Source organism: Petaurus breviceps, unplaced genomic scaffold (assembly GCF_028583685.1).
Source record: "Petaurus breviceps papuanus isolate PSGF00001 unplaced genomic scaffold, PetGlider_PUasm1.0 227, whole genome shotgun sequence".
Taxonomy (NCBI): domain Eukaryota; kingdom Metazoa; phylum Chordata; class Mammalia; order Diprotodontia; family Petauridae; genus Petaurus; species Petaurus breviceps.
The window spans coordinates 716,781-738,448 of record NW_027185896.1 but is presented as its reverse complement, the minus strand read 5'-3'; the positions used below and the strand labels follow the sequence as shown (position 1 = coordinate 738,448).

The 21,668-nt window shown below is 35.8% G+C and overlaps 1 protein-coding gene across 15 annotated transcripts in view; it reads right to left on the bottom strand.

Annotated features, from left to right (window-relative positions):
- TNS3 (tensin 3) overlaps positions 1–21,668 on the bottom strand; it is a 427,559-nt gene that overhangs the window by 184,502 nt on the left and 221,389 nt on the right. For all 15 annotated transcript variants that reach the window (XM_069095442.1, XM_069095438.1, XM_069095436.1 and 12 more), the window contains 4 exons: positions 10,458–10,510; positions 9,486–9,657; positions 6,005–6,055; positions 5,291–5,413 (listed from right to left, as the gene is read on the bottom strand). In XM_069095442.1, coding sequence (XP_068951543.1) covers positions 5,291–5,413; positions 6,005–6,055; positions 9,486–9,635 — 324 coding nt within the window. In that variant the 5' untranslated portion in view covers positions 9,636–9,657; positions 10,458–10,510. The remainder of the gene's footprint in view (positions 1–5,290; positions 5,414–6,004; positions 6,056–9,485; positions 9,658–10,457; positions 10,511–21,668) is intronic.

The following is a 21,668-nucleotide window of genomic DNA, read 5'->3' as shown; positions in this document are numbered from 1 at the left end:
TAGACAATATTCTCATGACAAATTATTTTACAATTTACCAAAGCCCATCTCAAAACAAATGACTAGGAAATAAGGGCCTCGTGGGGGCCTGGTTCTATAAGTGAAAACTTAAATTTATAATGAATGAAAACTCATATACATACATACCGAGAGAGACACAGAGAGAGAGACAGAGAGACAGAGAGAGAGAGAGAGAGAGAGAGAGAGAGAGAGAGAGAGAGAGAGAAATTCTTTTCAGTAATACAGATTAAAAAGCTGGAGGGTAGGGAAAAGAGGGAAGAATATCCATCATTTACACTAAATTAAGAAAAAAAAGCATCAAGTAGTAGTAAAAAAAAATCTGTCCAATTCTTAAGCATATCCAAGCCAAGACAAGCTTAACTATCTTAACAATTTCTGGCATGATGGTCTATGAGATATTCATTCTAGAAAGCACATGAATTTTGACAGGTATCAGCAATTTTATCCAGCAGTTATGATTTATGACAAGCCTCAGTTAAAGCCAATGCCAGTAATTTTGAATTAAAGTCGAACAAATCTTTCATGGTTTGTTTTCTAAATGTTTCCAAAGCTTATTAAATAGTTTACATGACACCAGTACAAATGACTGATAAATCATTTTTATGAGTTTTAACATGTTTCCTATTAATTCACCCAACAAGTTTTGTCTGGAGGTAAAAGGAACAGTTGTTCAGGGGAAGCAAGTGTTTTAAAGGCCCTCAACAGTAAATCCATCAGCTATTATAACCTGATTTATTCTTTTTTAGTAATATTCTGGCTAATTTATTTTACATATAGCTGAGGGAGGAAAGTGAAAAGTAATGAATGGACTTAAGAATGCAATTTGAAAATATATAATAGATTTAGTTATTTTTTAAAAGGAATAAAAAGGAGAGGGGGAAACTCCAAATCTAAAATTGATGAGAATGATCCCAATGTTCATCATGCAGTCTTTTAAAAAAAAAAAAATTAGAAAAAAACCATTTATTCCTTTCTTTGCTGTACAAGAATATGTAAATTTCTGAAAGAAAATCTCCCTGAGTACATGTATTTTTGAAGAAGCACTTATATGCTCCTTTTTATTGACTGACTGATTAACTGATTTACAAGAGAACCAAAGAGCATGGCCTGAAAAGAGGGTCAATGAAAACAGATGTGGGAGAAGCAAAGAAACAGTTCGATTTTTTTTCTCCATATTTTATAACTGATAGGTAGAATTTGTGTAACATGTGAAGGTTTGCAAAACATTTTAGAAATAGCTCATTTTATCCTCACAACAAATTTGAGAAGTAGGTGCTGTTTATCCCCATTTTAGTGTGAGACAGGCAACAGTTAAGTGACTTGCCTTGAGTAAGGGTCTGAGAATGATATTAAACTAAGGACTTCTTGAATCCAGGTCCAGAACTCGATCCATTGAGCCCCCTAGTGGGCTTTAATATAACTGTCCTATAATATAACTGATCAGTGGTGTCAACCAAAAAGAAATGAGGATTCCAGCAGCCATTAAACCAAACCTAAGGATTCCTCCTGAGCATTGGACATTGCCTTCGAGAACTGCCATTATCTAATTTCTACGGTAATTTTATTAATTTTGTTAAATATTTTCCATTTACATCTGATTTGGCAACATTGGGCAGTCCTCCATTTTGATATACCTGTAGCAGATAATGGAATCTACAGCAAATAGTAGTCCATTTAAAAATGCTGATAAAACTTAATTACATTTCTTTGGAGAAGTTAGAAAATTGGCTCATTAATTTCAAGAGATCTCAAAATCTTTATGGTAAACAGTCTCTGAAAATCTGCAATCACATGGGTGAACAATCCATATATCCCCTCAGGGTCTCATTGTACTTGCTAATATATTTGGTACTTTGTGATCTTACAGATCTCCTACATCTCTGAGATCCTCTGATCCTAAAATTTGAGAAGGGCTACTCCTATGCAGGGTTAGTTGAGGTGTAGGGGCAAAGCATGGCAAACACTGGGAAATCTTCCTGACATTCTTCTTTAGAAAGCTCATTAATGAGAGTTATTTGGGTTAGTCATCCCTTTTAAAAGTAAATTCCCCCTAGAGAATTTTAAGTCTATCAATAAATTGCTCTTTTGTATGAAATACTTGAGTCCATAAATTGTTACCACTTAACTAAGATGCCACATTGATTTTTTTTCAGAGAATCGACAGAGAAAATTTGAGAATGTGTAAAAAAGTATCAAAGTGAGAACATGAGGACATTGTATACTTGAAGGATGAAAAAGGGGGCAGGAGAGGTATGAGAGGGGACAAAAAAGACTCATTTTAATTAGGAGAATACAAACTTGCCTACTTTGATAGTAGAAAATGCATGTAGGTCGCTGATTTTTTATTAATTATATGTAATGGTCATTTACAAGTTCCTTTAGGCAAATGAACAATAATCATGTTGGACCTTTAAAGGCTGCTCCACAATGTGCTTGCTCTCAGAGACCCTTGTAATAGATAATTAATAATAATAGTAAGTCATCTTTATGTGAAGAAATGAATCCATAAGAATGTAAAGGAAGGAGTCACAGTGAATATTATTATATTATATTATATTGTATTATATCGTATCATATATCATATCATATCATATCCTTTTAGGCTCCCCTGTATTGCCTTGTATATAATTTATATTCAGTCAAGACAGCTGAATTGAATACAGTCCTATAGAATTTTGGTTCAGTTTACTAAAGATTTTACTTTTACTGCAGAATTACTAAGCACTGTGCTTATAATAACACATAAATAAAGACGGAACCTCCTTAAGTATAAAACTAATGTCCTTCTAAGTGGAAAGCAAAAATTAAAAGGAGAGATTTTAAACAATTCAGCCGAGGCAATGAACCTATTACTAATTATCAATAGGTACCTTCTATTTTTTTTAAACAAAGATTTTACATAAAACAAGTTTTTAAAATTATAAAATTATCTAAGCCAGACAGACCTACCTTGGATACATACAATTACTCAGACACACATTCATGGCCCATATTGTCATAACGTGTTTGGCCCTCAAATTTACAAAGCCGCATTAGAGGGTTGCTTTGTTTTATTGAACACACAAATAACATGTTAAGGGCTTTGTAAACCTTCATGTCACCTATTAAGCTCATCTGGAGATGATGAGCCAATTATTGCTGCTAAATATGGAGTTGGAAGAAACTTTAGCAAACTTTGAGTCCAGAGATTTCAACCTGTGGTTCACAGATGTCTGGGGGTCCCAAAATCTTTTCAGAGGGTCCATGAAGGCAAAACTTTTCAAAACCACACTAAGATATTATTCACTTGTTAAATTATTCCTTTTTTGATCGCTGTACATAGTAATGGCAATATTATAATAATTATATTTGGGACTTCAAAACTGGGAATGACATAGCTACTCTGATCAATACAATGATTCAAGACAATTTCAAAGGAATCAGGAAAAATGCTATCCCCCTCCAGAGAGAGAACTGATAAATTTTGAGTACAAATTGAAATATAGTTTTCTCCCTTTATTTTTATTTTTCTTGGGAGTTACTGTTGCTATGACTAATATGGAACTATGTTTTACATGATTTTACATGTATAATTGCTATCACAGCTAGAGAAGGAAATGGCAAATCAATCCAGTAACTTTGCCAAGAAAACTCCAAGTGGGGTCACAAAGGGTCAGACACAAGTAAAATGATTGAGCAACAACAAAAATTGATATTGTATTGTTTGCCTTCTCAGTGAGTTGGGGAGGAGGAAAGGTAGGGATAGATTTTAGGACTCAAATCTTTTTTCAAAAGAGTGTTAAAAATAAAGAAACAAAAAAAAGAGACGTGATTTTTAAAAAAGAATTATAAGCTTAAAAAGAAAAACTATTCCTTTCTTTTCCAACTATCTATCTGTGTGAAGCTAGATTTTCTTCATATGCTACAACAACAAAAAAAACATATCACAACAGACTTAATGCAGAAGTAGAAATGAGAATCCAGCTGTCCCTTACTAAGCTAGACATTAAAGAGACTGCAAGACTGCAAAACAATGCCACTCTTAGGCTCTAATAGCTTAAAACTGCAACTAAGACTTTTGGGACACCTTGTATTTTTTTTTTTTGCTTTCTTTTTTTAGCAGGACAATTGGGGTTAAATGACTTGCCCAAGGTCACAAAGCTAGTAAGTGTTAAGTTTCTGAGGCCAGGTTTGAACTCAGGTCCTCCTGACTCCAGGGTCAGTGCTCCATTCGCTGCTCCACCTAGTCACCCCGACACCCTACAGATTTTTTTTAATCTTTCAGTTTTAATTTCTAACATAGCAATTATCAACAGATATAACCCACATAACTAAAAGCTCACTTGGGTCCTTATTATTTTTTAGGAGTATAAAAGGTTCCTGAATGCAAAAGAAAAGTTTGAGAAGTGCTTATGTAGTACAACTCCCTCATTTAGCAAATGAAGAAAGGGAGATTACAAAAGGGGAAAGGACTTGAACAAAGTCACATAGGTAAGAAGTAGTGGAGGTAGCCTTTGAATTCAAGTCCTCTATCTCTAAAGTCTATGTTCTTTCTACAATACCATGCCTCCTCTTTTCATTTTTTTTAGCCAAGTATAAAATGAGAACCAGCATTTATATAGTACCATAAAATTTACAATGTATTTTATAAAATATTGCCTCATTTTTCCTCACAATAACCCTCAAAGGTAGGTGCTATAATTATTACCATTTTACAAATTAGGAAAACTCAGGGACAGAAGAGTTAAGTGACTTGCTCAGTCACTAAGTGTCTGAGGATGAACCTGAGCTCAGATCTTCCTGACAAGTCCAATGCTTCATCTCCTGGGCCAGAAACCAATTTTAAAGAATATCCAAAAAAAAAAAAAGGGCAGTCAAGTTCAAATCTTGCTTTAAATTATCATCTAGTGATATCACCTAGACTACAAGGTGATAATTTATAGCAAGATTTGAAACACTTCCACTTTCTTGTTGCCCCTCAAATATGGAGAAAAAAAAAACAAACAAATCATGAGCTCCAGTCATTTCTCCTTAGGATAAAATTGAATTTTTTTATTCAAAACTGAATTGAACTCGGGGTGGCCAGGTGGCTCAGCAAGTAAGAGCACCGGCTCCAGTGTTGGGATGACCTGGGGTTCAAATCTGGGCTCAGATACTTAGCACCACACCCAGAAATAACTGGCCGTGTAACCTTGAGCAAGTTACCTAACCCGATTGCTTTAAAAAAAAAAAATGAAAAAAAAAAACTGAATTGAACTCAAAGGAACAATTTATAAGGCATCTTGCTTACCCTGCAGTGAATGACCACTACATGCTGAGGGTCACTGTTTAGCCAGTTCTCTTGTGCCTTACAGATGGTACACATCTTATCAAGGGGAGGGGCATGGAGGTCAGGCCAACCCACATCCATAATCTAGGAGAAAAAGAAGCAACATTTTTGTAACATTCACTATACTCTGGATTATGGGTTCACTTCATGCATTTATTGTCAAGGTGGATGAGGAGAAACATGTCTCCATTTCTAAAAGATACCAAAGTGTTAGGTAACGCCAACAAGACATCCCTTCAAAGGTTTCTCAATATTTCTGAATGCAGCATGTCAGTTCTAAGTATGTTCTTTCAGGACTATTATTGGTATCTGGGTTGTAGGCACAGAGACAAGAAGGCAGTAGGAACAGGATGCATTGGCTTCCACCAAATTCCTTTGATCAAATTGAAATCTTGGTCAGAAAAATCCAACTGTCCACACTTGCTGTTAATTACTATTTAAAAATCAAGGAATAAAATATGAATGGGAAATAGCAAAATTATCTAAAAACAAAAGTATCCCTAAGAGAAGGAAGAATGGAAACACTGAATCACAAAACAGGTTAGATTAGGAGAACTAAGCAAAGTAACGATCACATGGATAGTGTCTGTTATATAAACACAAAATGGGTATCTTACATCAGCATTCAAAAATTGAAGTTGTTTGAACAAAGGTTATTGGAAATAAAGCCAGTACCTTTGGGTTAAGCTTCGTAAGGTCATATCTCTTTTCAGAGAGGTTTATCACCTATAAAGGGAAAAAACAAACACTAAAGGTATTATAAAAATCATCACATTCAGAAATAGAAGGAGAAACACAATGAGATTACTTATCATCTACAAGCTTTGTTAGGCTTGATGGTATTCATGTAATTAAAAGGATAGGTATAGGAACTGTGATTTCCTTGAACTAGGGAACTGCCAGGTAAGAAAGCAATTAGATAGATATATAGTGTATAGAGCCCTGGACCTGGTGTTAGGAAGATGTGAGTTCAGATTCGGCCTCAGACACTTATTAACTGTGTGACACTGGGCAAGTCATTTAACTGCTGTCTGCCTCAGCTTCCTCATCTGTAAAATGGGGATAATTACAGCACCTCTCCCAGGGTTCTGTGTCAATAAAATGATGTACTTAGCACAGTGTTCAGTACATAGTAGGTGCTTAATAAACGTTTGTTTCTTTCCCTTTCTCCTTTTTCCCTTCCCTGCTAGAACCTTCTCCGTAACTTAAACTCTTAAGGGAATTGCCAAAACCTTCAGGTACTTATTCTTATGCTTCAAATATAAAAGAATAAAGGGGGAAAATAATGATGATGTCAAAAGATATCTTGCAGGGGATAAACAGCCCTCTGGAAAATAAATGCTTACTCCTAAAAGGGAAGCAGCAAGGTCTACTGAAATGAACACTGGATTTAGAATGAGAACATCTTAGTTTAAATTCTACCACCATACTACCATGTACTTTTTTTTTTTTTTTGGTTTTTGGAGGGGGGAAGGCAGAGCAATTGGTGTTAAGTGACTTGCCCAAGGTCACATGGCTAGTAAATGTTAAGTGTCTGAGACCGGATTTGAAATCAGGTCCTCCTGACTCCAGGGCCAGTGCTCTATTCACTGCACCACCTAGCTGCCCCTACCATATACTTCTATTTATTTTATTTTATTTGGTTTTTATTTTTTATTTTTTTTGCTTTATTGGAGGGGAGAAGGAAGGGCAATTGGGGGTAAGTGACTTGCCCAAGCTCACATGACTAGTAAGTGTTAAGTGTCTGAGGCCGGACCTCCATATAATTCTAAAATTCTAAAAATTAAGGCCTAAAGAGATGGTGACTTGACCAAGGTCATAGAGGGAATAAATTAAAGAGCTGGGAGTTGACTATAGTTCTCTGACTCCAATCCATCTTTCCATCAATTCCAGACTTAGCCCACTGTGTCACTTGGAACTCCAGAGCATAAGTATGAGCATAGTATTTTAATCTACCCTTCATTTATTCCTGTCCGAAGAACTGAGTCTTCTCTTCTTACGAATGCTAACCCTCCCATTTACATTGATGACAATATCCCATTTATCCTCTTGCAGGCCTTTGTTCTATCACCCGATATTACTCTCACCTTACTATCCCACTTTCTTCCAATTGCTAACCCAATATTTACTATTACTACTAGGGCAATGACTACCACTACAATTACTTGTACTATTACTATATCTAGTATTCCTACAGAGCTTTAAGCATTTTACACATTCTATTCCATATGGTTCTCCCAATGACCCTGTTAAGTAGGTGCTATTATTATAATACCCATTTAAAGAAGAGGAAACTGACACTGGGAGAATTAAGAAAATTGCCTAACATCACACATTTAGTAGGTATCCGATGGAAGATTTAAACCCATGTACATCACACATCACCCAGCTGCCCAGCATAAGGAAAGACTAAAATGGTCAGATTTCCATTATCCTAAAAAAGCCTCTGGAATCAGTCTTACCACCACACCAAATCCAAACTTGCTCAGGCCCTCTTCAAGCACATCTTTTCTCCCTTCTTCCCTGTTACTACCAAACTTCACAAAATAGTTGTCTATACTTGTTAAGTTATGTCCACTTATTGCTGACTTACTTCAAAAATACTTTTTTCTCTCTTAATCACTGATGACTTCTTTATCTACAATCCAGTGGCATTTCCTTAGTCCTCATCTTTGATTCAGTTGCAATATTTTTGTTCTTGACTATTCCCAGATACTTTTCCCCCTTGACTTCAAAGAAGAAACAAAACTTTCTCTTTTATTGCCTTCAGTATCATTTATAAGCCTCTGCTAATACAAAGTATTGACTTTCTGGAAACTATTTATATAGGATGAATTACAAGTATCCATCTATATGACCTGCTTTCATTTTTATATGACTTAAAAATCTTAGCTCATATGAGAGTTCCTTGCATAGCAAAAGTAATTTCTTTATATTACCCTTTCTGGCATAATTTGTAATTGTATAATCAAATTTCACACTATGTAGAGTCTTCTATTTTCCCTTTTGGAGCAATGAGATCATAACATACATTTTCCAAAATTCTTGAAATATATCGTTTTTTTTATATCATAGGATCATGGCCTTTTAGAGAGAGAAAGGGCCTTGAGGATTACCTACTCTTGCCACTTTTAGACATGGGGGTAACTGAGGCCCATAGAATTTTATTACATGTCCAAATTCACACAAATATTAAATAGTAAAGCTGGAATTGGAATGTAGGTCTTCTGATCTGAAATCTAGTTATATCATATGACAGAGAAGGTTATTGGAAAATCTAAAATATAAATTCCCAGAGGCAGAATGCCAGAGAACATGAAGAAATACTTCTAAAATACTGCTAAAGAAAAAAATCCAACAGTACATTTGAATATATTTATTATTAACTAGGGTAGTAACTGAACTGAAATTCAATGGCAATGGACTTTCAATTACAACATTAACTGTAAAGGAAATTCAGTGACATAGCTCCAGGATTACAGACTCATCCATCAGGTCCCAGACCATTTTATCCAGTCACTAAAGTTTAATGAGTACAACAGATGGCATGTGCTATAGCAAAATGGACTGCATTATATACCTGTTAAATAGATCAATTAAGGGACTGGTCTGATCATGAGAAATGAACGGAAAGAAAATACTCATGCCAATACAACTGAATTTTTATACAGTATGACAAAAGATTGGGTCAGAAGTGGGATATCAACTTTCTTCTTTCAAAGGACAGCTTTTATTCTAGTATACTATATTCTATCACAAAAAAAAAAAAGAATGAAAAAGCTATTTTACACCAAGAAATCCCACTGGCATTTAATTTTTGTATTGCTTACATTCACAGTCCTAGAAATTCTTTAAGGATGAAAACAAATTTGAATTTCCAGTCATTATTATATGTATGAATTTCTAACCAGCAGAATGTTGTATACAGCGGCTATTATGTTGGTTGTTTTTGCTTAACTATTCATGGCAATATCTATTTTTCTTGTTAGAAGGGAGAGCTTAATGTCCCCATCCTACTTACTCCTACCCCTACCTCTGAGGTATAATTATAGTTACATCAAAAAATGACTTTGCTATAAGACAAAAGGAAGCATCACAACTTTTCACAAGCACGTTATTGACAGTATTTACCAAAGCAAATAGTGCTGACTCTTACCAGGTAGTTATCTCCATGTTTAGATTTTAGCATTCGGGTTACATCTTGCAAGTTATGGAGATAAGTTTCCTCAGAACAACTAGCTGGGAAGGAGACAGCAATGATCCTCTCAGTGATGTAGGTAAGATCGAGTTCATAGCCTTCCTCCATGATATGACCCAAGATGGCACTCCTGTGAAAGGTTGGAAAATTCAAAAATAGGCATAGCAAAAGGAATCAGATCAGGGTATGGAAAAGGCCAAGAGAAAAAATGAATGAGAAGGGTTCTGAGCAAAATTCATACAAATTTTTAAAAGATGACAAACTTCAAAGATTTATTTTTAAACTGAACTTAACTATCAGCTGGTCAGCAATAATTTTCAATTAAAGTCTTTACTATATCAATTGTGAAGGAATGAATTTCAAGGGTAAAAACCTTGTAGTTATCATTGACTCATGACTCTTGTATTTACAAAGTCCTTCTTTCCATGAAAATATTTCTTATCTATGCTTCTCTCTCCTTTCTGATTGCTCCTATATTAATCTGGTCATTCACAGTCTGCAGCACAATACTGTGAACATCTTCACATCAGAGATAAAGACTGTGAGACCCAAAGAGGTTAGATGATTTACTCTAGATAGAGCCAGTAAAGAAAAGAACTGGCATTTTAACTGCTTGCATACTCCAGGTCCTTTGCTTCTCTCACGATATAAAACTATCTCCAGAAACTTAATCCAGATGTGTTGGCTGTTATTTTTTTTTCTCCAAAAGTCATTTTATATTTAGTTAAACTGCATTCTCCTGCTATTAACACTGCAAGGTATTCTAGATTTTTGTGATCTGAGCTTTTTAAATATAAGCAATTTGGACCTGGAAAAAGTAAGCAAAATCATGCCATACACCAGAAGGAAGATATAATAATTGCATTCCTGGAGACATAAGGTTAACGAGAGGAATAGACACATATAAGAACTGCTGAAAATAACACTTACTGAGAAAATTTATCACAGCAGAAAGACGAACTTTTTGAAAAACTGTCAGATGCCTGGGGGGTGGGAAACAAATTGTTAATCATTTTAAAGTTTCTTTGGGGTAATAAAAACACACATCAATATATATCACAGAGAGGTAAATAAAGCAAAATCTATGTTTTGTAATATGTACTGTGTCAAATATTTATAACAAAGCTTTTATCAATTTGAAATACATTCACAGCAGCCCTTTATGCCTGTGCTCCAGAAATGAATTACAAAGCCTTTTGATAGAGGAAACATAATAGACTTGTCTGGTTCTAATATGAGATTGGAAGGTACAAGAGTGAAAAGTAACCAAATATATTTAAGAAGCTTTGGTTCTATCTAGTCATCCATCAGGACAACAGAGTCTACTGTAATGGAAATGCAAATTTAAAGATCTTCCCTGCCCCTAGGCTAAAGTGCACCTGGAGCCTGGGGTGGGAGGCTTGTTTTTCAGTAGATACTTTTTGTTGGCCAGTGGGTCCAGAAGGTTGTTACATTCTCTGAGCCAGGAGAAGGCTATATAAGCCTTGATGTGTAACTTTGTTTTGGGGCTCACTTTGAGAAGTGTTCTGTGATTTGATCAGATGAAACTCTGGGAAGCCATTGTTGAGAGTCCCCTGGCTTTGAAAAACCCAGATGTTGATTTGGTATGGATGTAATGCTTGGACAATTTGGAAATCTGTCTACTTGATCTGTTTCTGTCTTGATAATTCTGTCTGTATATTCTGAAGTTCGGGGTGCTGACCTTTTTCCCCTGAACTAGGTAAATGATACATATTTGACTGACTGAAGTAAGCTTGTTAACCCATTTTGAGTTGCTTTCCTTTAACAAAGCAGATCTAAGAACCTGTGCTGGCAGCTACCCTGGGAACACTGGGGTGCTTGCTGCTACATCTACTCAAGTATGGCTATCTTGCCATCTACCCTGCTGCTGCTGTTCCCCTTCTTGCCAAGAACCTTCTATATTAACTGTTCTCCAACCCTATCTTATATCCTATTCCACTTATCCAATCTCATTCCAGATCTTGGAATAATAATCATTGCTTTTGCCCTATGGTTACACATACAATCTTTGATTGTTTGTGGAGACAATGACACTCTTCCTTCCCAACATGTGTTACATCAGAATGCATGTTTCTTGATGTTAGAGAAAGGCTTCTGCATTTTTATCTCCAGCACAAAGCTTGGCAGAGCTCGGGTACTTGATAAATGACTACTGAATGATGGTTTCCACTTTAACCATGAGCAGCTCTTCATGAACAGGCTGGCCTCTAGGTTATGAATATTTTGGCTAAGGAGACCTTGAAAATGATTTTTTAAATACTACTAAATAGTAAGTAGTCATGAACAGGAAGCAAGTAGATTTAGAAAAAGGGACCCTTAGTTAATGGAAATCACAACATCCATGAAAATCCTTTGTCAAGATAAGATTTTTAGATGAAAATAATGGGGCATCTAATCAATTCCTGGTCATGTATGGCTGTGGCTTCTCTTTTTATTCAGCGGAGAAAATGCCACCAAAGGAAGGAAAACCGTGACAGAGACTTCAGCGGTTTTATGTACACAAACCATGTTTACAATTTTTCATAGGCCCCTATCAAGTCTTTAGTAATTTTGCTGAGGGGATTGTTGCTTCCAGGATCATCTACAGGCAAAACAATCAAGTGTGGCTTCAGAATCTCTTCTTGGTACTGCCACCTTATCCTTCTCCAGTCTGGTGAACCATTTCCTCACTTTCAAGTGCCCAATGTTCATTTCCCCATCAATGCACGCTCTCATTATTTATACTTTCTTACATTTCTGTGCTGTAAGACCTGCAATTGCGTAAATCATCAGAACAGCAAATGTTCATTTTGAGTTACTATGCCCCCAAAACCCAAAACTACCTAGTGGCAAATGTCCATCATGAGACTCCGCATTCAGCTTCACTGGAAAGTTGATATCTGCTTACATCTGTAACTGCTGAAGGAACTACCAAAACTTGTGGCCTACAAACATAGCCTTCAAGAATTCTGAGTTATCATCAAAGCCTCCAACTACTTTTGAAAGTAGTTATACCTTAGTATAAATGGTGCTGCCTCTCTGAGAGGAACCTGTACCAAACTAAGCTGTATCTTTAAATATGAATAAAAACCTGTTCCATAGTTGCACAGATGGATGACAGAGTTGACAAGGTTCTCTTCCCTGAATCTCATAAGTCAAGCTGCTACCATCTCCTATGCTACACTATAATAAGTCCAAAGTATCTACAGACAGAAAGAAATTTTCTGGAAAAATGACAGAAAAAAATAATACTCTCAGAGCTAATGCAAGTATAATTAATAAACAGCACAGAGTCTTTTCATATATATCAGTGAGGAGTGTGAGACATATAAGGATAAGTGATATAAAAAGGCAATTATACTTAATTTCTCCTAGGTATTGGTCCCCATGTGGGTTGAATAAGATAAATTTAGAAAGAAATCATGAGGTACTATAAAAGCTATGATAAAAGTAACAAAATAATTACATATTTACTTGTTATACAAGAGTAAGGGAAAACATCTCCATTAAGAAATAACTCCCATGTGTTTTTAATGGCTACTAAAACATGCTGGGCAGCAGATGGCTCAGTGGATAGAGGGCCGATCCCAGAGTCAGGAAGACCTGAGTCAATTCAGCCACAGACACTAACTACTGTGTAACCCTAGGCAAGTCACTTAACTCTTTTTGCCTCACTTTGCTCATCTATAAAATAAGCTGCAGAAGGAAATGGCAAACCACTCCAGTATCTTTGCCAAGAAAATACTAAATGGGGTCACAAAGGGTCAGACATGACTAAAAAACAACTGAACACTAAAATATTCACATTAGCACACGCCATTTTAATTTTCATAAGAGCCCTCAAAGGGTTAAGACCTATTTCTTTTATCACTGAGAATCACACACATACACACACACACACACAAACACACATACACAACCCTATAACTTTTGTAGTAGGAGTGGGGAAAGGAAACATCAAATTTCATTCCTCAGATTTTAAAATTAAAAGAAGAGAACATAATATTTAAATATTCCTCATTTATGTATTATAGCTATTTCAGAGATGAATTGAAGGTGGTAGAAAAAGAAGTAGTTTTTTTTTTTTAAGACAGAATCAGGAAATACAAGGAAACAAAAATAAGCCAAAAGAAGAAAATGTCTATATAAAGAGGAGGTAATGGTAGAAATGATAGAAGTATTTTAAAATTACTCTTAACCCTGACATTTTTAGGGTCCTTAAAAACTATCTTTACTGAGGGCAGCTAGCAGTAACAGTCAATAGACCACAAGACTAAGAGTTAGTAAGATCAGACACTTACTACCTATGTAACTATGGGCAAGTCACTTTACCTATCTGTACCTCAATTTCTTCCTCTGTAAAATGGGGAGAATAACAGTACCTACCTCACAGGGCTTTTGTGAGGATCAAATGAATTAACACATGTAAAGGGCTTTGCAAACCTTAAAGCATTACATAAATGCTAGTCATTTTTTTAAATTGGTGATAATGCTTATATTCTTTAATATTGGCTGCTAAATTATTGCACACTATGAACACAAAACATTTTTTCTTAATTTTTACAAGTTCCCATTTGCCCTGGAATAAATAACATCCTTACCCCTCTCTCTTAGAATGAAGTTTCCTTCAAATCTCAGGTGAAGAGCCACCTCCTAAATGAAGTCTTTCTAGATCCACCTATTAGAGCCTTCCTTCCCTAAAACAACCTCAAATTCCTTTTGTATCTCTTTATTTATGTACAAAATCTCTCTTCCCATAAAAGGTAAGCTCTTTGAGGATGAAGAATTTCTTTTATCTTCTTTTACATAAAGTAGTGACCTTAACCAGAAGCCATTCCTTTATTAGATGGAATGACTATTATAAGGTTCTTTCAAATCTTTGTTATACAACATAAAACTTTGAGATCTCAACCAATCACTAGCATTTTACCAGGTTTCATACCAATTTGTATTCTTAAGCTCTCTGTAAAGAAGTATGAAACAAATGATACTTGATGATGATGATCACTCTCACAATGACAAAGATAACTTGAATCATAAATACATGAGCAGCATTTGGGTACGTGACTAGTATGGCAAACAAAGCGTCTCTGCTAAATTTAGGTTTCTAACATCTGGCCTTAGTTAGTTATGTAAATTACCAATGCCATTTCTAAAATGAATCCCAAGACTAAGATTTTAATATGGTTCCAATTTTTTGTACTTGGATCAGCATTTCGAAGGGAAGGAAATAAATTATTGGTTTTTTTTTCCTTTCCTCTGTTACTTAACTGTAAATTAGGTATCCCCAATTATGTTATGTGTGATACAAGAGTCTGCCACTGAACTACAATTGGTAAATAAAGAACATATATCAGATACCTGTGTGTCTTGAGTATACTGAAAATAAAATTAGGACTTCAATATGCATCTCTTCCATCATCTTATTAAGAATTAATAGTATCGAGTTTTTACTAACTTTTGTCAGTGGTGAACATATTCCAGATGAAAACAGGAAACAAGATTCCCAATATTCATGATAACAGCAAGGGATAAGAAAGAGGACTTCTTTCAAGCAGTAAAATACACATCTATTATACAACTAGATCAGCTGACTTCATTTCATAGGTGCCAGGGGCAAGAAAATATAAATATTCAGTGGTACTTAGAGCTGAGACAACAAAACGAGGGTACTTATTTTTCCTCCTGACTCTCTATAAAAGTCAGTGTTAAGAATACACAGTCATGAGAGCAAGGAATAGTTTACCTGTCAGATCTATGAAGAGGGGGAAGATTTTATGATGAAACATGAGTTAGAGAGCATTATAAAATGCAAAACAGATCATTTTGATTACATTAAATTGAAAATTTTCTGTACAAATAAAGCCAATGTAACCAAGATTAAGAGAGAAGTGAAAAATTGGGAAAGAATTTTCACAACCAGTGTCTCTGATAAAAGCCTCATTTCTAAAATATACAAAGAATTGACTCAAATCTGTAAGAACTCAAGTCATTCCCCAATTGATAAATGGACAAAGGATATGAACAGGCAGTTTCTCAGAAGATGGAATTAAAGATATCTATAAACATATGAAAAAATGCTCTAAAACACTATTGATTAAAGAAATGCAAATCAAAACAACTCTGAGATACCACATCTCACCAGCCAGATTGGCTAAAAACACAGGAAAATGATAAATACTGGAGGATGTGGAAAAACTGGAACACTAATGCATTGTTGGTGGAGTTGTGAACTGAGCCAACCATTCTGGTGAGCAATCTGGAACTATGCCCAAAGAGCTATAAATAAATACCCTTTGACCCAGCAATACCACTTCTAGGGTTGTATCCCAAAGAGATCAGAAAAGTGGGAGGAGGAACCGTATGTACAAAAATATTTAATGCAGTTCTTTTTGTGGTGGCAAAGAACTGGAAATCAAGGGGATGCCCATCAATTGGGGAATGGCTGAACAAGTTGTGGTATATGAATATAATGGAATACTACCATGCTATAAGAAATGAGTAGCAGATGGACTTCATAGTAACCTAGAGAGACTTATATAATTGATGCTGAGCGAGAAGAGAACAACCAGGAGAAATCTGTACACAATCACAGACACAACGTATGTGTGATGACTAACTCTGATAGACTGGGCTCCTCTCAGCAATGTAAGGTTATAAGACAACTCCAAAAAGACTCATTATCAAAAGAGATATCCACATCCAGAGTAAAAGCTGCGGAGTCTGAATGCATATTGCAGCAGACTACTTGCTCTTTCTTTTTCTTATTTTGTTTTGTTTCTTCTTTCCCATTGTTCATTCCATTGGTTATAATCCTTCTTTTACAATCTGACTAATGTTTAATGTGAAGATATTTGTGGATCCTTTATTTGATTATGTGCTGCCATGGGTGGGGGGAGGAAGAGGGAGGTGGAGAAAATTTGAAATCCGAGGGACTATTGAACTGAACGTTGTCAACTAAAAGTAAATAAATTAATTTTTAAAAATTAAAAAACAGGGCAACTAGGTGGAACAGTGAGTAGAGCACTGGCCCTGAAGTCAGGAGGACCTGAGTTCAAATATGGCCTCAGACACTTGACACACTTACTAGCCATGTGACTTTGGGCAAGTCACTTAACCCCAATTGCCCTCCAAAAAAAAAAAAACATTTAAGAACCCTGAGAAGGAGGGGCAGCTAGGCAGTGGCCAACTGTCTCAACAATGCAGGAATTTTGTGTATTTTTACAGGCATTAAGTGTATTGTGTGATTTGGAGAATTGTCACCTATAGTGTTTTCAGATACTGCTCCATTCTGACTTTGTATGTGATTCTTGAAGGCTTGGGACACATTCTTTCCTAGAGCAGCACAAGAAGGAAGGTCCTGTCTCTTTGAGGCTAATCGTAAGAGTCTCAATAGAGGAATCCCATTAGCCTCTGTCTACTGAAGGGTAATAAGAAGAAAAGTAGGGAAATGGCTGGGGTGAACTGTTCTTGATGGGAATTAGCCACAGACAGGATGAACTTGACTATAAGAGCTATTTTGTTCCATATGAGAACTAGCCCCAAACTGGATGTATTAGTTTCTTCTCTTGGAATGTGGCAGAGAGGTGCTGCATTCATATGCTCTCAAGGAATAATAACTCAGAAAGAAGGAAATATCTTCACAAATTCCATCACTAAATGAGGACTATAGACAATAACCCTTAATATTGATCTTCCTAGTCTCTTCTTGGCTGCCTATTTAGAAAGAAGAATGCTGAAGCATTTGCAGTAGCCTGCAAGAGAAGGAAGACTGATAACTCTCTATAGTTACCAGAAATTGTCTTCTTCTACAGATGTTGTCCACAGGTTAATACTACAGCAGTTCCTAAGAGCTGGACCATCACTCAGGTTCCATTTTAGGACTAGCTGCACATAGCACACTGGCATACAGGAAAGTGACAAAAAGTGAACTAGGGATTTGAGGGAGGAAAATATACTACGGAGAGCAAACATTATTCTGAATTCAGGCACAAAATCAAGCCGTCACGGTCACCTGTTTGACCCTTTCCTCCCAAAGTTCAGCAATACGCACATACTCTTCATGGAGGGTTCAATTATTTTGCATGCTTTATAACATGGTAGTGCCTTGTACACAATTTTCATCAGAAAAGAAGGGTAGAGTAATAATTTAAACATTAGAGAGAGGTTGTCTTAGGAGATCATCATTAGTTTTAAAGATCATTTATGAATAGTAAATTATCACAGAAAAGTTCTTAGCTGATCAAGTCATAGAATTCAGCAGCAAAAGTGTCATTAAATTCCAAATTCAATTCTAATTTACACATGGTTTGTGACGCTATGGATATTGGGGAAGATTTGCCAATCTACTAATTAAAGAATATATAATTCAAAGGTTTAAGTGCCTTTATTTATTTTGCTTTTTGGAGGGCAATTGGGGTTAAATGACTTGCCCAAGGTCACACGGCTAGTTTTTAAGTGACTTTAAAATAAATTTTGTTTTAGCTCCCTCATTAAAACAAACAAACAAGGAAACTGAGGACCATGTAGGTAAAATGATTTTCCCAAGTTATTCAAGGAAAATAATTAGGATTTGAACTCAAATCTTCCCAATTCAGATCCCATGTTCTTCCCATTACAGTATTTTGTTCATTGATACTTCTTATAGTATTCTCCAAAACAAACAATAAAAAGATACAAATGAAAAATAAAAGTTCTCTGACATGATCAGTCTATTTAATCACTAAAGCTAAAAATTCACTACATACTGAGAAGGCAAAGGATAACACAAAAAGCTTGTAGAGTGTGTGAGTGTGTGTGTGTGTGTGTGTGTGTGTGTGTGCATAAAGATCGGTGTAGGGACAGAATTAGTACTTGTGGAGGATAGTAGAATAATGCAAGGCGGAAGAAAAGAGATAGCATTACTCAGATATTATTTTTCTTCTGCTTTCTCTGCAAAGGAGAATTGTTTTTGGTCTATAAAAGCCAGAACAAAGTTGGTTACTAGAGAAGTGAAAAACATATGTATGTATGCTGTATACATGTATCTGTATAAGTATATATTTTGCGATTCTGAATTATGCCAGCATATTCATAGTCGCCATTGGTGTTGTGAATATTGCCTTGGCGCTATACCATGTCATGATCCTGAATCCAAAAATTTAAGAGCCTGAAACTGAAAGTATGACAAAGTTTTGATAATAAAATATAAAACTGGAAAGGAATGTAAAGAATATTTCAATTCATTTAAAAGAGAGGTTTTGTAACTTTTTCCAAGTTATACAAGTAATAAGTAGCAAAGAGCCCAGATTCAAGTTTACTCTGGAGAAAGAATATCATTTTTTGGAAAGGGTGCTGGGTTTATATTCAGAGTACCTGGCTTTGAGTACAGGTTCTTCCAATCACTACCAGTGTGACCTAAGTGACTTAACCTAGATGATCCTATTTCCTCATCTGTAAAATGAAGAAGTCATAACAGATAACATCAAAGGCAGTTTCTAGTCCCAAATTTATGATCCTTTGACTCTATGTCTACCATCTATTTCTCCGATTTGCCCATCTGGAAATTATTGTAACTCTGGGTAAAAGCTAAAGCTGTCAACAGTTATAGATTTCTATATTCTCTCAGATCAATTCATTTTACCTCTACTTTGCTGCATACTACTGTTCTTCTCATGAAGGGATAATGAGTAAAAAGTGGTGAGGGAAAAAGAAGAATCTTAGTAAAGGGAGATTTATTCCTCTTACTATTTATTACTCTATTATTATGAATAACAGTTCTTTATTGCTAAGGCCCAGCAAGCTTGGTTAAGGTCTTGGGAAATTCCTTATCACCACACCCTTGGGCATAAAGGGAGTTTTCAATGGTGAAGTATTGCAAACAGAGATAAGTAATACATCTAATTGACTGAAAGTAGCATGCTTCCAGGGAAAACTATCTCAAGGACACCTTTTGGAGGAAGTGAATTTGAACAAGTGCCAAATGGAAGGAAAAAGACAAGATAAAGGGAAGGGCCAATGTCTAAGTGTAGTAAAGAGTGGTAGAAACTGAAGAACTTACTAATATGGAAGATTTTCTCTCTCAAAGGCATTTACAATTAAATATCCAAAGAAGAAAAGGCAGAAGGAAAAGAAGAGGTATGCTTGTGAGTAGGTAAAAATAAACAAATAAAATAAAATGTGTACTGAATCCTGATATCCTAAAATATTCAAGTGACTCTCTGTCTTTGGGGAGGTGTCCTGGCTGGTGGAGGAGTCCAGAGTCACAGAGATCAAGCAAAGGCATTTGAATTGTCGGAATGTATGAAGTAGGCCTTTCTACAGTGCCTGCAGTTGATACTTAATAAAATTTTGTTGAATTATATTGCATTTTTAATGACTGAGAGAAGTTGGAAGACGAAAAGAATATTTAAAAGAATATCTGTCTCAAGTGAGAATTTGCTTATCTCTGAGAACCAGGAATGGAATTGTTCCACTCCGGGTCAGAAGAGTAAAGAAAGCATTGCTGAAATGTGACCCTCTATTAGAAACACTGGCTGGCAGAGAAAGCAAATGTGCAATTTAAAGCTCTGAAGAGAAACCATTCTATATTTTCTTATTTTTCTTTCCAGGAGAATAAGCAGCCTTAAATTTCTTCCTGGATTTTCAGAGATTTCTTGGACTAAAATTCCAGTTTCTATTTTTGAAGGAGATTTTTCAAAAATTCCTCCTCCTCTTTATTTTACTTCACGTCTACAATAATTTTATCCTGAAGTATGCCAGTGATGCTTGAAAACCACAATGCTAAGAAGCACAGCAGCAGAGGGCAGCACTTGCCTTGCCTTTGGAAGCCCTGTCTTCCACACACTTATCTTGGCAGAGTTTTCAATTCATCTCTCCTTGGTCTGAGTGAAAACTAAGACTTTGAGTAATCTAGATTTTTCCGTACTAAAACCTGGGCAACAATGCTACCTGCTCCCCCTTTCTCATTGTATTTCACTACTTTCAATTTATTTAACTCTCATCCAGTTTACAATCCAGCTCCTCAAACCGATGTCATTGTTCCTGGCTTTCACCAGTCTTAGTCTATCTTTATTATCTTTTCTGGGAGTAAACTATTGCCCCTTTCTTTCTGTTTATGTTTGTCTTCTCTTTTTTTGTAGTGAAAGGGGTCCTCTCCTCCTTTGTCCACTCTCTCCCATTCTCTACTCTGCTTCTCTCTGACTTAGGTTTTTTTTTTTCTTTACTTTCCATCAGCCTAACATTTGATTTCTAAAAATTTTACAAAGAACTTATCCATTTGTCTTGGATTATATAAATCATGCCATTTTCATTTTTCTCCTTTATCCATTTCTCTCTCCCCAGTTCCTGTTTCTTAACTGACTTGTAAATGAATCAAAGTAAAACAGGAGGAGTGGGAGAGAGTAGAATTACTACACTTATTTGGGGAGCTGGACAAGCTAGACATCAAGATCTCTTCTCCAATTTAACCATCTTTTAATTTATTGATGCCACCCTCTCTCTCTTTCTTTTCCCCTCTCCCTCCCTCCCTCCCTCACCTCCTGGTAACACCAAATGTGTTTGAGTATCATGAAATAATTCAATCAGATAATCAAGTATTTTCTGATTGCAAGTTACTATACCAGGTGCTGTGTAATTTATAATTTATTCTTATTTGTTCAGGGTTCCCCATTTGTATCAATGATTACCAGTATGCTCTGAATCATTCAATTGGAACCTTCTTTCAAAAGCACTATGAAATGCAAAATCATGAAATAAAAAGCACAGGGGAAAATGAGGTTAGTGGAAAAATGGTCAAAAACTTTGCCAGTGACATTTTTTTTTAAAAAAAAGGAAGATAATAAAAATGGTAGCAGTTATATATCTGTTAAATGGTTAAGAAATTCATAAATATTATAACAAAGAGTGGCAGAACTCCTAGTCTCTAGCTATCCATAGTGCTACTACTCTGATCTGTATCCCAATGGTCTATAATGGTAAAGTCTTAAGCAAGTAAAGCAGGCCGGGCCCTACTCTGATCCTCAGGCCAGAGGTCATGGTAGGAGGTGACACAGTGTTAAATGACTTTGTGGGACCACATCAACCCACCTTAGCCCACAGGTCCTACTGCACCAAAAGAAACAGAATACAGATGGTACTATAAGTTGATAAAGACAGAAAGTT